The sequence below is a fragment of the Vicia villosa genome, linkage group LG6 (assembly GCF_029867415.1).
Source record: "Vicia villosa cultivar HV-30 ecotype Madison, WI linkage group LG6, Vvil1.0, whole genome shotgun sequence".
NCBI lineage: Eukaryota > Viridiplantae > Streptophyta > Magnoliopsida > Fabales > Fabaceae > Vicia > Vicia villosa.
The window spans coordinates 153,508,543-153,525,951 of NC_081185.1; the positions used below are offsets into that span (position 1 = coordinate 153,508,543).

Here is a 17,409-nt window from a genome sequence, read left to right on the forward strand (position 1 = left end):
TATAAAAATGAATGTTTATCAACTTTTAAAAAATATATCGCCATTAAACTAATATACATTTTAATAAAAGTATTTATTCATTTCTTAACTCAACAATAACATCCATAATTTTTTTTAATATTGTTAGAAAAACTTAAATGATATTTTAAAATTAATTGATTTAATTTTTCTACAAACGCAGGTAAACGGACATGGATATGGGTATTGACTATTGCGGTACCCATAAGCTACGGGTACGAATATGAACATTGATGCCCACGCGGGTTTGGGTTTGGATATGGGAATTTTTTTCAAACCGCAAATATGGGGAAGGGTACTATCGTACCCTGTCCAAACCCTGCCCATTGCCATCCCTAAACCTAATTGAAAAGACTTCAATTGATTGCAAAATTATTTTATAAAATCTAAAAATATTTTTTTTTAAATGAAAAATATCATTTATATTTTTGTAAAAATACAAAATATATTTATAGAAATAGAGTATCCTCTACATGCAATTGAAATGATTAATGATGTGGTTATCTCGTTCAATTGTTTTGTCAGAAATCTCTTTTCTTCTTTTTTTTTATAGAAAAACTAAAGGATTAGGTTATGTTTGGTCAAATTAGCGGTTGGGTGATAAGATAGTTTATAGCTGATGATTGATAGCTTATAACTTATACCTGATGGCTGATGACTGATAGCTGATAAACTAATAAAAATGTTTGGTAAAATTAACTGTTTAAATAACTGATAAATGTAAAACGACATAAAAATATATTTATTCATTAATAATTAAATATATATTTAAAACAATTAAAATTTATAAGGGTAATAATGGAAGGAAAAATGACAAACTATAAGTTATAAGTTAAAACGCTATTTAAAGTAACATCTAGAAAATAAGTTATAAGTAAGTAAAATAAGCTACAACCTTGTGATGAAAAGATTGTTATCAAACAAGTCTTTTATTATCACACGAGCTTATAAGCTATAAGTTATAAGCTCAAAATAGGGCTTGCCAAACAGAGCCTTAATTACAGTTTGGGTCCTCTTATTTTCGTCAACTCACGGAATTAGTTCCCCTATTTATTTTTGGGTTAAATAAGTTTATGATCCTTCTAAATAACTCAAACTTCATTTTTAGTCCCTCAAAAAATTTCCTTCAAAGAATGGCCCTCATAAAGTTTTTCGTCCACACTTTTGGTTTGTCATGTCTAACGCCGAATTACCTCCTCTTCCTCAATGCCCAAGCATACAATCCCTCTTCAATGCTCAAACATACAAGTTTTCCTTCCACACAATCCCTTCCTCCTCAATGCTCAAACATATAGTGCACCACACTCTGATCGGTAATTCAGCACCTAAAGTGTGGACGGAAAATTTTATGAAGACCATTTTTTGAAAGAAGTTTTTTGAGGAACTAAAAACAAAGTTTGTGATATTTAGAGAGACCGGAAACTTATTTAACCCTTTATTTTTTAAATATCTCTGGTCCACATGCCCATTTTTTGTCTCATTGTTACCGTGTACTATTTTTTAAATACGTACATACTTTTATTGACTTTGCATAAGAAAGACTAATTATTCATTGCATTTTCGACAATGTTTTCTTCTTCCAATTGTCTTCTCCGATCGTCTTCTTCATCTTCTTCTTTCTCAAATTGTTCGTTCGTCTTCTTCGTTCTCTAAAAAATGCTTTTATCGACATTACAGTAGACGTATTGAATGAGAGGACAAGTGAAGAGTTCAAGGTTAATGGACAAAGAATGAAGTCTTATCTTGGTGAATTGTTGCACAACACAAGGGTCACTTTCGATTTACATGACTTCTCTTGATTTTGTTGTAGTCAGGCTATAAGACTATAAAATAGCGCTACTGTGAGGCAACCTGGGTTAACTTTCATTTTCTTTAGTTTATTTAGTTTTTAGATGATCTTGATTAAAGGAAAAGGTTGTGATGAGTCATTGTCAAGTGATGTCGCGTCTGTGAGCTAGGAGTTAAACAGGAGGAATGAAGCAATTTTTGTCTCTTTAAAATTCAGTGAAAACAAGGAAAAGTGGCATTTATGCTTAAAAAGGAAACATGCAAATAAGAAAAAAATTGAATGCATGAGAGAGGGCATTGCCACATGCGCAAAAAGGCTATTGTGCCCTACGTGTGACGTCATCTTTGGACAAACCCGTTAATTGTGTTGTCTCCACGCTTTATAATTATGGGTGCTACCACAAGTAACCACCCATAACCCTAATCGGTTGCGCTTTTTTCTCTTGGCAATTTCAAATTTACACTTTACCATTTATCCCCCCCCCCCTCTCTCTCTCTCTCAAATTTTTTTAAAATGTGCCACTCACCAACTTCCATCATCATATTCTCTCAACTCCCAAAAAAATCATAAACTCTCAACCTCTTCTTCTTCCTAAAATCGTTCACCAAGAAAATTTCTCGAACTTTCCATCTCATTGTTTCTCAGAAACATCCCATTTATCCCAAACATTCAAACCCTAATTTTATCATGAAGCCATAATACACTTCTAGCTGCTATAAAACTTGTGCCTACAAAAATGTCACGCATGTGGTCAACTACTCAGATGAAGATGTGTCTGATGGTGAAGCTTTCATCAACAGTGATGTCAGCCAAAGGTTCACTGATTACTTCTCAGGGATTAGCATACACTCTGAAAGAGGCTTCATCTTGGACATGCAAGATAAAAACCTAGGACTTCCTGGAGATATTGGGAAGTTGTTCAAAGCAATAAAGTGGACCAAGTTTTTCCAGCAACCACAACCATACAACACTCAGATAGTGAATGAATTATATGCAAATTTGGTTGATACCACCAACAAAAAGGATGAAGTGGCGGTGAGGGGGGTGAAGGTATCCTATTCTAAAGGAATTGTCAACATGATGTTTAAATTGGGAGATTCTAAAGACATATACCAAAACCTCTTGGTCAACTTTGATGATGGTGGCTATGATGTATATATGGAGTCCTTATGCAACCCTGACACCGAGTGGGTAGAGACTGGTGGAGAGAATACAGTGAAGAAAATGGATATGCGCTTAGAGTCCAAAGTGATGTATCACTTTATCAAGCATTCCCTGCGGCCTACGGCCTACAATAAAATTGTGAATAAAGCCATGTTGGTATTGCTTCACTGCATCGCTGTTGAAAATGGCATTAATGAGGGTAAAATCATTGTTCAAGAGATCCAAGCTTGCTCCAAAAAGAAAGAAGGTATGATATATTTCCCTTGTTTGATCACTGCTACAAAAGGCATGGTGTGCCTCCAAGGGTCACTGGTGAGACATGCCATCCTTAAGCTACCTTTGATAAGGTTGCAATCCAAACTGTAATGAAACCTAAAGGGAGAAGGAGGCAACCTGAGGCAAGGCAGGAGTCGATAGGGGCTGAGGCAAGTTTTCAGACAGACCAGGTGCTATGGAAGGTGTTGCTGCAAATGCATAATGATCAAACAGTCTTTTACAAATTTTTAAAAGACAAGTTTGAGTGGGAGATGAAATTGAATCAGTGGAGTTACGATGATAATGAGGTTTTACCAATTTTCCCAAACCATATTTCGGGTGAGCTTGAAGAAAAAGAAGACCAAGAACAAAAAGTGGAGGAAGACATTGAAAAGAAAAAGGGAAGAAGCAGAAAAAGATTGTGTTCGTTAGTGCACCATTATGTACATTGAAATGTACGACAAGTTAGGTTTACATCCATCGCTATAACCATATTGTGGGGAAATCTCCAAAGTTTTGATGAACCAACACAAAACCATTGGGAAACATTGAACTCACAACAGTCTTTAGGGCATGGAAAAAAAAGAGAATCATTAATATAAGATTCCTAGTCATCGAGTGTTACTCTATCTATAAATGTATCTTAGCGAGGCCGATGTTGGCAACTTTAGGAGTTGTATCATCAATCGTTCACCTAAAAGTTTTTTTTTTACTATGGCAGACCATGTCGTATATGTTGAGACAAATTCACCATCTTCTCAAACATGTTTCTGACCCTCTAAGCCAAACAACATCCACAAAAGGAGAGCCCATCCTTATAAGAAAATCATGAAGAACTGGTGAATTGAGATACTTGGACTGAAGATCCTCTCCTCGATGAAATCGTGGGGGACTTTGAATACACATGTTAAAAAGGAAGAAGGAAAGTAGAAATACCTAAGCCATTTGTTGACTTTGTGACAATTTCATAAGAGAATATCCTCCAAATTTTTAAAAAATTGGGGGAGGTGCACCCAAATACAAGAGGATTCGATGAAATTCCTTTAGTGAAACTACAATTTATTTGAGTAGTAAAACGTTGGAAATGGCGCGTCTTAGTCCATAAGTGGGTCAAATAATGAGTCAAGGGAATAATTGATGTCTCCCTAAAAAAATAGGGATTCAATGGTCCACCCATGTTACTAGGGCGGGTGGTTGCTACTTCCGAGGAACCCTAAATTCAGACCCAAAGGCCTCTAACAGACAGGAAAAAAAACCCAAAACATAGTTTTTCACCCTCGTAAGCTTGCTCTAAACACTACAGAAAACTCTAAAGTCTCTGGCATTGCTTATCAGCTAAGGGTTGTTACGCATATGTACTTTTTTAGCAAGTATAATCGACGTCCACATTGGGGCTCCGGCAAAACTAACATGGGCCACACCTTCCATTACAATCACCACATTTACCATTTTCTCTCGAAAATGTCCAAGAAAGATCTAGATGTTACGGTCAACACCATTGCAGGAGGCTTTTCCAACTGAGAAGATTCCAACTCCTCCCGGAGAAAATATGTTATACGGGTGTTGGTTGCAAGCACCCAGCCTCTCCAAAGCCACGCAGAGAGGGGAAGGGTCCAGAATCATTTTCCCTAAAGGAGACGTCATTGATGTCTACCCTCACAATAACGATCTTATAGTTATCACTGTACAATACGATAACTGGGATGTAAAACAGATTTTGATATATCCTAGAAGCTTGAAAGACATCATATTCTAAAGCACCTTTAAAAGCTCCAACTCGCAATAAAGCATTCCAGGGCTCACTAGTGGTATATCTTGTGGTAGACGCTTTATCACCCTATAATGTCTTCCTTGGAAGACCGTCCATCAATTATTTAAGGGTGATTCTATTCACCTTGTACCTAATCTTGAAATACTTGTTACCTAACGGGCGAGTCAGAATGGTTCGATGAGACTAAGAAATCGCCCAGGAAAGATGTCAATGAAGCTTGTCAATGAAAAAAGATGCCACCCATGAAAATGCCCATGCTCCTGAGACGCATGACATAGATGCGACGAATTCAAATCCTAGATTAGGTGTGGAGAACAAAAGACTCACATAGAGAATCTGATGAAAATTAAGATAGGTCCCTAAGTCACCAAGTAAGAAAGGTTAGATAGGTCCCTTAAGTCACCAAGTAACAAAGGAAACAATTGACCTCACAGTGTTCAATGTAATTCATAATTTCTCTCATACGATGCTTCTATAATTCATAATTTCCCTCCTACGGTGCTTCCAAATCCATCCGTCATTTCAAAAATCACCTTAACTTTTATATATTTTTTGCATTTTTGTTATAATTCAACTTAACTTTTATATATTTTTTGCATTTTTGTTATAATTCAAATTAACTACATATTTAATAACTTTCTGATCCAAAGTAGAAACAAAACATATCTTTTACAAATTATGGTTGTATAATTTTACAAAAAAAAATACGTTTATTTAAATAAAAAATATCAAAAGCAAGAATATAACATGACACAGATTACAACACTATTATTTGGTTAAGAGAGAAATATGGTTATTCAGTATTCACGGCCAATATATTGGATGATCCCATTTGCACAGGGCACAACTGCTCATATGGCAACTTATCTTTGCTGATGGATAACAGACTTAACTCAAGATGTCTTTTTTTTCTTCTATCAAGGACTCGGTGTGTACAAGTTGCACATGTAAATTTTACCAAGGTTGAAGTGTTTCAGTCGATCCCGTGATATTTAAACAATAAATCCCACAAAAAAGACCTTTTGAGGATTGTACCACATTTGAATTTTGGTGATCGGTAGTAGTTATATCAACAACAGACCAAGTGACAAAAATGTGTTCTTGGAGCTATTGGGCTATCTTTCAATCACACGCCTTCGGTTCCTAAACTCACCATCACCCCTTTCATCCATACTGTAATTATTATGCTGTCCTCTGCCACGCTCCCTGTCATCAAATTTCTGCCTGCTCCGGCCATTTCCTCGGGACCCTCTATCATTCCCATAGGATTTCTGGGGTGATCCATCAAAATCATCAAATTTCTTCCTATCACGGTTACTTCCCTGAGACCCTCTGTCATTACCATAAGATTTCCGGGAAGATCCATCAAAATCATCAAATCTCTTCCGATCACGGTTACTTCCTTGAGACCCTCTGTCATTACCATAAGATTTTCGAGATGATCCATCAAAATCATCGAATCTCTTCCTATTTTCCTGAGACCCTCTGTCATTACCATAAGACTTCCGGGATGATCCATCAAAATCGTCAAATCTCTTTCGATCACGGTTACTTCCATGAGACCCTCTATCATTACCATAAGATTTCCGGGAAGATCCATCAAAATCATCAAATCTCTTCCGATCACGGTTACCACCCTGAGACCCTCTTTCATTTCGGTAAGACTTTCTGGATGAATCATCAAAATCATCACTATCACTGAACGTGTTCGCTCTGTAACCACCGCCAGAATTCCTGTCTTCAGTAAAGCTCCTTCTCCCAGAATCATGTCTATTTCCTCTATTTTGCCTGGATGGATCACGTTTTATACCTTTATTTTGTCTGGATGAATAAGCATCATTTAAGTCATCATCCTCATCAGAGTATAAGCCAGCACTACCATCCTCGTCAGATTCAGAACCAAAGCTTAATTTCTTGGTTGGGCCTCTGCCTTTCCTTTTCTGTTCAACACCAAAAACATGGCTAGATTTGAAATTGGAAAGAATAGACCGCTGTTCATCAGAATCATAATCAAGCTCATCATCCTTGGATCGAGAGAAAGATGTATTCTTGCGAACAGATCGGGTTCTTTCAATTCTTCCTGAAGCAGTTTTATGAGGAGCATGCATTTTGTCATTAATATCTTCAGAATCTTCCCAGTCCAAAGAGTCTTCTGTTTCTGAAAAATTATTTTTTGATGCTTCCGTTCTTGCACTACTAGCTTCAGTTTGAGTTTCAAGCTCATAACTATCTATATCATCCTCATCGTCAAAATCATCAAAACCAGTTCTAGATCTGGAAGGACCGGGATTAACATATTCTTCATCACGGGACCCTGGCACTCTGTTATTCTTCTCAAAATTATCTTCCCACCCCACACGCTGATCATTATTATCCGAAGGAAAACCCTTGTTTATACCACGAGAATCTGCATACTCAAAAGCAGCAACCTCTGCACCATCTGATTCATTGTCATCAAAGTCAAAATTCCAGGCATTGGAAACCTCTTGTCGACTGCCCGTCTTATTAAAGTTAGATCCGGAACTGTACTTGTTATCTTGAATTTTATTTTCCATGAATTCTTCAGGTGGGCGTTTACACTCACAATGAAAACACACCACATTCCTCCTGTAATTCAAAAAGTTGCACCTGCCAGATAAAAAACAAAACAACCCTAAGCTCAAGATTTTTGTAAAATCTAGCAATCTTTGGTTAACACAATTTCTTTTTGTATGTGTGTGAGAGGAGGGAATTGAACAGTGAAATGTAACCTCAGAAGTCAGAACATTAAATGGACCTAAACTTACTCGGTACATTCCCATTCTCCTGGAAGCAATTGTCTCTTTGGACGCTTGGCATCACACTGTAAGCAAACATTGTTCTTTGCAAAATTCATGAAATCACACCTGAGAAATATTTAGCATCTTCAGTTAACAAGAAAAATAAACCATACACCTCATGTAATTCAAAGCAGCTTATTCATATCCAATTTGACACGCAGTCTAACATTATATCACTAATTACGAAAAGGAGAAAGAGCAAAAATATCTAACAATGATGCTTATCAATGGTTTGTCAGCAAAAAATAAAAGTTTAATTGGTTCGCATGGCATAGCAAGCATAATAAATTGGTAAAAAGAGTTTAATATAAGAAAAATCACTAGAAATTGACATGCACTTGGGTGGTAAAACAAACTTTTTAAATTTAATATTGCAAATAAATCAGAGATTCCAAGGACATACTTAGGACATAGCCAGTCCCCTCTTTTCATCTCAACATCATCCCGTCCAACACGTCTCTTGGGGGTAGGAGGAGGTTGTTTCACCTTCGGTGGAGGTTTTTTTATCACCGGAGGAGGGAGATTTGGATCAATAGGAACTGAACTCAATTTGACAACTTCATGAAGCAACTTACGAACCACTGCTTTGACAGACTTCTGCTTCAGAAGTGGCTTATTGGTGACTGGTCCATTAATAGGATCAAACCCAAACGTCAGTAGCATTCGCATGATATCAATAGTTCGTGCCTCATCCTCTTTGTTTGTAAGCAGATATGCGTTGTCACAATTGTTTCTCAAGCTGCAGGAACTACAGACCTGATATCAATGAATTTCGGTATCATAAATATATAAAGTATATTCAAATAACGAGAGAAATATGCTTTGGGCTAAAGTCTGAAACCAAATAAAAGAACGATCACAAGGAGACCCCAAAAAAATGGTGACAAATGTGAATGAGAGAATAACAATTAACAATGAAAAAAACAGAACAGTCAAATCAATCTCAGGTTCTTTCCCATAGGCGAAAAAAATATACACCACAAATTTATATATCTTCTCAGTACTATAGCAAGGATGAGATTCACAGCCTACCGCCTCTATAATCGCAAAACAAAATTCCTATTCATTCCTTGTAATGTATCCACACAAATGGATTTAAAGAACTCATACAAATAGATATTCACAACCAAAATAACAATAAATCAATAAGCACTTAAAGAATGGTCACTTAATTGTGTTGAACACCCAACAGTACATATTACACTTACATCTCCTTCGTCAAGGTGGACAAGCTTCCTTAAAAGTTTGCCAGAGAAAACCACCTTTCTGTCCCCATTGGGACATCCAAAACCAACCAAAACTTGAATATCCTGCCTCGAAAGGGACCTGAAAATCAACCATTCAATCAATAATTTCCAATTAAACTGCATAGTATCAAACTTATCACCATATAAACCCTCAAGGGTTAACAGACAAAACAAAATGTCATTTTTCTTATAATCTGAACAAACCCAATCAATTCAACCATTAAAATGAACTCAATTTAGTCGAAATCCTTATAAAATGCACAAACCTCAACAAATCAAAACGATCCTTCCCGAAATTGAGACACGCAGCATGAACACTCTTAAAATCCTTAGTAAAATCAAACCCTTCCTCATGTACATCCTCCGGAGTATCAAACCCTAAATCCTGCACCATTTTATCCTCATCCTTCCTCCTATGATCAAAATAATTCTGATGCACCAATCTCTCCATCAACTGAATCCACTCCGGCCACGGATGCACCAACTCCACCTCTTTCTTCACCAATTCCACAGGCTCACTGTTCACTTTCGCCTCTTCATTCGACGAAGACGCTGTTATTGGTTCCGAAACGGGTTCGGTAATTTCGTTTTGAGAGTTTTTGGAATCACGCCAAGCTCGAATTCGTTGAAGCGTTTCGTGTTTCTGAGAACGTTCTTTTTCGATTGCGTCGATTTGATCGAAAACGAAGCTGAGACGAGCGGATAGGGAGGAAGGTTTAGGGTTTGGGTTTTGGGAAGTTGAGAAAAAGTGGGAGTGTAAGAATGGGGTTTTAGGGTTTAAGGAATAGAGAGAGAAGCGGCGTTTGGTGAGAAGAAGAGATAAACGACCGTACGCCATTGTCGTTTTGAGAGGAAGAGTTATCGCATCGGTGGAAGCTATGAACCTCCGTCGGTTACGCGGTGGCGGAAGCGCTTTTTTGAGAAGCGCGGTGGCGGAAAAGCTTAAACCCTATTATGTTATGCAAAACCTTCACTAGTCTAAAGTCGAAGTTCATGCTATTTTTTTTATTTTATTTTTTACAATTCATGCAAATGGAATTATTCTTTACAAAATTAATTAATGGTGAAAATAATTAACTTTTTTTATGAGGAAAATAATTCCACCAATGATAGCCTTGGATGGAGAAACTATAGTTGGCCATCTTGTGTGTGTGGTTTCCTTCTTGAAGATATGAGACATTGTGAAAGTTATGTTGGAAACTATATGAATACAATTCAAATACATGTTTATAAGTTTCCAAAGAACTATCAAGGGTTTAAAAAATCTTGACACATTAATTTGGAATTTGTTTTTAGCTAAAGATGTGACCATTCTTTTTGAGCTAAAATTTCTATAACTTTCATAGCACCAATGAGCTCCGCATTAAAAGTAAAGGAAGAATCAATGCTGATAGCAAAGCATCTAAGAAATTTAAAGTTATGATATTTGAAAAAACCACCACACGCAGCAGGCCCGGGGGTGCCTGTAGCAGTCTCATCCCATCACAGTTGCATTTAATTTAAGGATTAGTGGGAGGAGACTAAAACACTTCAATTATCCTGGGGGCTTTAGGAGGATGTATCAGAACTTTAAAAGCTTATAGGATTCTAAATTCTACCATAGAAGCTAAAGTTGTACCCTTAGAAGCGTTTTTCAGAAATTGAAACTAGAGAGATGATGTTGTTGATTGAGGTCCTCCAATGAGTTGATTTATTATCATACCTGGCTTTGTTTCTGCTTTGCCAAATGGAGTTGACAACAAGGATAATTGAAGCTAGAATGACCACTTTGACTTGAGTTGACCAAGATCTGTGAATAATTTGGAGAATATTTGAGATCTTGGATATGTTGAGCGGAGTGTTTAAAGTAAGACTAAGCCAATTCCATATTTGTTGAGCATATCGATAGTTACAGAAAATGTGCTTCATAATTTCATAATGGGCTTTGGACATAGTGCATCTAGTTACAATAGTGATACCCCTTTTCATAGTAACATCATTTGTTGACACTTTATTATGCAAATTTTCCAAAAAAAGAATGGACTTTGAAGTAGGAATAGCCATGTTCCATAAATCCTTTGCCCAATAAGCAATTTGGCCTGCATGGGCTAAGAATTTGTATCTTTCATAGACAGTTCATCGGTTGAGGTGTGGCTCCATTTAAGCATATCTGACCCAGGGACTTTAGGAATAGAAATATATCTGACAATGGTTGGGATAGATGGGAATAAAGCAAGGAGTTCAGTAGAAAAGGACCAATAATTATTAATGAAAATTTATACCTTAGAATGCTGGTTATCACTAATATGGGGAGGAATTTGAAGAACTTATTCAATTTGTGTTCCAATCCAATTATCATTCTAGAAATTTATCCTTTCACCATTACTTAACTGCCAACTGCTGTTGGAAATGATCAAACCAACATAGTTCTTCAAACCACTCCAAAGACTAGAGAAAATATGATACTTGGTTGTGCCATTGTTCCTAACTACTCGATTTATGAGAAAAAAAGCTCGTTATGTGAATATATGTGCTTGCTGGTACAAAGCTGAAAAACCCACAAAAGATCTATCAAAAGATTTAATGACGACAACAACTATTAAAGTTGGTGGCAAACAGCTTTCCAACCTCGATGATGGTGATCTAACCAAAAGAAACATCACATACCTCATCAATAAAATATGACTCAATATTAAAGTGCTTATATGATCAAAAGTAATCTAGCAAAGAATCTTGAAGCCATGTGAAAGATCGCCAGGTCATGCCTGTCTATCTGTCCGAGTGACTCGATTATTGTAAAAGTAAGGGAATATCTTTTCAAAAAATTTTATCGTAAAAATTAGTTTTTAAGCCAAGACAAGTTATTAAAGAGCTATTCAAATCTTTTCTAAACTAGTTTTGGACTAACCAAACAATCGATTGGTGAAACTTTTCTGAGTTGGCCAATTGATTAGAGAAGTGTCAATCAATTAGAGAAGAGTTATTCAATTAATCAAGAACTTATGACAACATATTAATGATTTCCAATGACTCTATATCCAATATTTTCTTTTTGGGCTTGCTAATCGATTAAAATTGTGTTGTCCAATCAATTAGAGAAGTGTCAATCAATTGGCTCATTATTTCGGGTCATGGATTATTTCTGTTTTTGGGTTTTCCAAGTCCTATATAAAGGAGGCTCGCCTCCACTTCATTTCACACCACTTTCCAATGTTTTATAATTTCTTTGGAATTTATTCCTCTAAAATTCTTTCTCTTTAGAAAATATTTATTTCACTTAATATAGCCTTATTGCTTGTAAGTGAAGCTTTGCTTGTGAGGAAGAATTTCGTAAGTGGTCGTATTGTTTTTTAACTTTTAAGAGTGTGATACTCTTAAGAGGATTTAGTTTGGTTCGTGAGATAAATCAGTCTTAAAATCTTTGTTGTGGTTTATTGAGCTTTACCAGAAGAAGTTCTTTGTTTTGTTATTGAGATCAGCTGAAAATCTCTAAGAAGGTTTGTTAGCTTAGCCAAGAGTAAAACCTATAATTGGTTGGGGATAAACCTATAAAAATCTCAAGATATGCTTGTATTAAGGTTCATGCACATAACCTATAAAATCTCAAAAGTTTATAGTTAAAATCTCAAGAAGATCTCTTGGGGACATGACTAGGCCAAGGTTCGGCCAAACCTGGATAACTCTCTGGTGCAATCTCTTAAACCCTAACTCTCTTGAAATTTCTACTATTTATTTTTATTCTGTTGCGAGTTACTCTTAAGAAACTACTAACATGATCTAAATTGAGAAAAGTATAAAATTAATCAGGAATTTAAAAAACCATAAATCACCCTTGCCCCCTCTTGTGTTTGAGGTCACTTGTCCAACAAGTGGCATCAGAGCCTTACTCTTGTTAAGGACTAATTGTCTCATGAAGAAAAATAACTTCAAGCTATTCACTAAACAAATGTCTATCCTTTAATGGAGAATAGTATAATTTGTTGAAAGAGAAAAATAAAGTTTTTCATAGAAGAGAAGGATCGTGGTATTTGGAAGTCTATGAAAGCATAACCATTTGTCCTTACACATAATATTAATGAAGTTGTAGTAGAAAAATTGGAAAAGGATTAGTCTAAAGATGACAAAGATATTGTGCAACACAATTTGATAGAAAAAACATCATCAATACCGCTCTCGGTCTTGATGAATTTTGGTCCATTTCTCACTGCGAAACTGCTAAAGAAATATGGGACATCCTCCAAATTACCCATGAAGGAACTACTGAGGTAAAGAGACCAAGGTTGGGCATATTAACCCATGAGTATGACCTTTTTATAATGAAACCTGAAGAGAACATAAGTCAAATGCAAACACAATTCGCCCATTTTGTGAGACATATGAGAACTCTGGGGAAAAATATCAAATGAGGAATTAGTCATAAAAATTCTTAGATACCTAAGGATTTGGCAACTATGGACACACACACACCCTTTTTGGTAAACTGCAGGAACATAAAACAAAATTCAAAAGACTTGCCATAGACGAAGAAGAAGAAGAAAAGAAAAACAAAAGTCTAGCACTTAAAGCTGAAGAATCAGACTTTGGTGGTGACATGGCTCTCATAGAAAAGAACTTCAATAGATTTATGAACAACGAGAACATACAAAAGAAATAACAAGAAAAAGATAAGAAAAAAACACCATTCATTCCAAAATGATACAGCTATGGAAAGAAAGGGTATATCAAGCATAATGTCTCCTATTCAAAAAGGCAAATAAAAATTCATTAAAACTCTACAAAAAAAAACTTATGTCGCATGGGAGGATAACGATATGGAATCCTTAGACAATGGAGAAGAAAAGGTCAACGTCTGTCTAATGGAAAAACATAAAGACAATAAGGTAACCTCACACTTCTCTTATCATGATTTATTTATAATATATAAAAAATAGACAAAAGAAACAAACAAACTAGAGCAAATAGTTTCTGCATCTAAGGATATTATTTCATCTCTTGAATCTAGAAACATAAACCTTAAAATGGAAATATAACTTCTTAGAGAGAAACAAAAAGATTCTCTTTAAAATCCTTTCACTTAAAACAAAGATGATGAACCTGACAAGTGCAATAACTGTGACAACTTGAAAAATAAATTTGTGATCTTCAAAAAATACTTGTCAAGTTCACCAAAGGAAGAGACAATTTATATGTCTTATTAGAGATTTAAAGAGCCTACTACAACAAGGTTGACTTAGGCTATGAACTGAAGAATAATAGTAAAAACTTTAAGAATATATGTAAGGCCAAAAACACATCTCATTGTAAAACTTTAAAATGCAACTACTATAATAAAGACAGTCATATCACTGTGTTTTGTTTCATTAAGAAAAGCCATGAAAGTAAGGAAGGAATCCCTCCTTCATACTTTTATAATAAACATTATGAACACAAATAAAAAATGTTAATATACCCCTGAAAGTGCATATATGTCAATAATTAAGAGGGGAAATGTTTATGAAACTAACAAACAGGGAGTCAAGATGATATGGTACCTAAATTTAAGAACTAATTTTCTATCTGCAAGAATGCTTTAGAGTCTTAAACACTACATGGTATCTTGATATAGACTATTCAAAGAATATGATAGGTGACAAAACCTTATTATTTACCTTCTTTCCTAGAGAATGAGGATTTGTCTTCTATGGGGATAATAATAAGGGAAAGGTTCTAGGTTTTGGCACCATTGGTAAGTTCCCAAATCCAACGATTGGGAAAGTCCTCTTGATAAAAGGACTTACGCATAATTTTTTAAGTATATGTCAACTATGAGACAAAGGTAATAGTGTAACATTTGATTCTTCTGGTTGCAGGATCATAAAATCAAAATTAAATAAAACTCTGTTTAGTAGTTCAAGAAATGGAAATATCTGCACATTACATTTAAATAAGATTCCTTCACGTGATGTATGTATCCTAACTAACAAGGATGATTCTTGGCTATGCCATAGAAGAGTAACTCACATTCACATGGATCCCCTAAACAAATTGGTCCGCAAGGATCTCATAGACAGCGTGCTCGAATTACATTTTGAAAAGAACAAATTATGTGATGTGTGCCAAAAAGGGAAGCAAGTGCGAACCTCTTTTAAATCTAAAAATGTAGTTTCTATTGTTAGGTCCTTGCAACTTCCTCACATGGACCTTTCTGACCCATTTAGAACCGTAAGTATAGGTGCAAACATCTGCACCCTTATAATTATGGATGACTACTCTCGCTATACATGGACATTATATTATCTCGGAAAAGGGATGTGTTTGCTGCCTTTCGAAAACAAGCCAAGGCTATCCAAAACAAAAAAGGAGTAAGCATTGCATCCATAAGATTAATATAGAGGAAACTTTTTTGTAATTTTTTGAAATTTGAAATTTTTTGTAATGAGAATGATATTCAACACACCTTTTCCTCTCCACAAACTCCCCAATAAAATAGTGTAATATAGAGGAAAATAGATCTCTATCTGATCTTGCAAGGACAATGCTCGATGAGACAAATCTTCCTAAATATCTCTTGGCTTATGTTGTAAACACAACTTGTTACGTTATGAATTATGTCTTTATAAGACCAATTCTAATTCCTATGAACTATAAAAGGAATGGAGCCGAATATCTCTTACATTCACGTATTTGGTTACACATTTTTTATCCTTAACAACGTGAAAGATAATATTGGAAATTTTTACGCAAAAGCTGATGAAGGCATATTCATAGGATATTCCACTTCGAGCAAAGTTTTTAGAATCTATAACATAAGAACTAAGAAAACCAAAAAATCAACTCATGTCACCTTAGATCCTGTACTGGTTCTTCCATATCAAAGCATGATAAGCTCTTTTCTCTATCTAATTTCATCTTATCCTCATGTAACGGTCGTTAATGTACGTGTGCATGTTTTCAAGCATCCTCGAAAGGGAGTATGCCTGTTTGTCTGTCTGAGGGACCCGAGTACTGTAAAAGTAAGGGAGTAGCTTATAAATACTTAGGAAACTCACACACACCTAAAAATATCTTTCAAATGTTTTTATCGTAAAAATTATTTTCTAAGCCATGATATTTGATTAAAGAGTTGTCCAAACCATTTATAAACTATTTTTGAAATGACCAGTCAAATGGGTAGCAGTGTCTATCAGTTGGAAAAAAATTCTGACCCAGCCAATTGATTAGAGAAGTTCCAATCAATTGGAGAAGAGCTAATTATTTAATAAAAAAATTATGAAATCAGATTAATGACTTGCAATGGTTCCATATGCAATATTTCCTTTTTGGGCTTGCTAATCGATTAAAAATGAGCTTGTCAATCGATTGGAGAAATGCCAATCAATTTGCTCATTATTTCGGCCCATAGATTATTTTCACTTTTGGATTTTCCAACTCCTATATAAAGGAGGTTCGTCTCCACTTCATTTCACACCACTTACTACCATTTTATATTTTCTTTAGAATTTATCTCTCTAAAATTATTTCTCTTTCTCTTTAGAAAATTTATCTTTCACTTGATATTATCTTAGTGCTTGTAAGGGAAGCTTTGCTTATGAGGAAGAATTTTTTGAGAGGTTGTGTTGTTTGTTTAACTTTTAAAAGTGTGGTACTCTAAGGGGGTTGAGTTTGTTTATGAGATAAACCAGTTTTAAAATATTTGTTGTGGTTTATTGAGCTTTGTCGGGAAAAGTTATGCTTTTGGTTATTGAAATCAACATGAAAATCTCTAAGCAGGTTCATTAACTTATCCATGAGTAAAATTTATTCTTGGTTGGGGATAAGCCTATAAAAATCTCAAGATCAACTTGTATTAAGGTTCATGGGCATAACCTATAAAAGCTCAAAAGTTTATAGTCAAAATTTTAAGAAGGAATCTTGGGGACAAGACTAGGACAACGTTCGGTCAAACCTGGATAACTCTCTGGTTTAATCTCTAAAACTCTTACTCTCTTTAAATTTTTTCTATTTGTTTTTATTTTGTTGTGATTTACTCTTAAGAAACTACTAACATGATTTAAATCGAGAAAAGTATAAAATTAATCACGAATTTCAAAAACCACAATTCACCGTCCTCCATCTTGTGCTTGAGGTCACCTTTCTAACACATTGCAAGTCAAGATTGAAAAAATCCTAGGTCAGTTTAAGATTTGCAGCTTTATTGATGAATCTAATGAATCTTGTTCCAAGCCTTCCTTTCTCATAGGGTTTACAAACTCTTGTGCTAAGCCACTTTGATGATCTTCCTTGTTTGAATATTACCACTCCATATGAAATTTCTTAACCAAAGATCTATATTCTTTAAAATAGAAATTGGCCATGCATAAACCATAAATTTATAAATCATTATATCTT

At 35.2% G+C, this 17,409-nt stretch overlaps 1 protein-coding gene across 1 annotated transcript; it reads right to left on the minus strand.

Annotated features, from left to right (window-relative positions):
- Window positions 1-5,624: 5,624 nt before the first annotated feature.
- LOC131610594 (uncharacterized) lies at window positions 5,625-10,057 on the minus strand. The gene is made up of 5 exons (XM_058882581.1): window positions 9,330-10,057; window positions 9,025-9,142; window positions 8,220-8,572; window positions 7,784-7,882; window positions 5,625-7,625 (listed from the first exon to the last, which is right to left on the minus strand). Exons 1-5 carry the CDS (start codon window positions 9,899-9,901, stop codon window positions 6,113-6,115), a joined length of 2,655 nt encoding a protein of 884 aa, XP_058738564.1. The 5' UTR covers window positions 9,902-10,057; the 3' UTR covers window positions 5,625-6,112.
- Window positions 10,058-17,409: the final 7,352 nt, after the last annotated feature.

Bases quoted from the DNA above. Each gene is read 5' to 3' on its own strand.
- LOC131610594 (XM_058882581.1), bottom strand. From the start codon at position 9,901: ATGGCGTACGGTCGTTTATCTCTTCTTCTCACCAAACGCCGCTTCTCT. The intron at 9,143-9,329 runs GTTTGTGCATTT...GTTGATTTTCAG, and splicing joins GATCGTTTTGATTTGTTGAG to GTCCCTTTCGAGGCAGGATA. The intron at 7,883-8,219 runs GTATGTCCTTGG...AATATTTCTCAG, and splicing joins GGGGACTGGCTATGTCCTAA to GTGTGATTTCATGAATTTTG.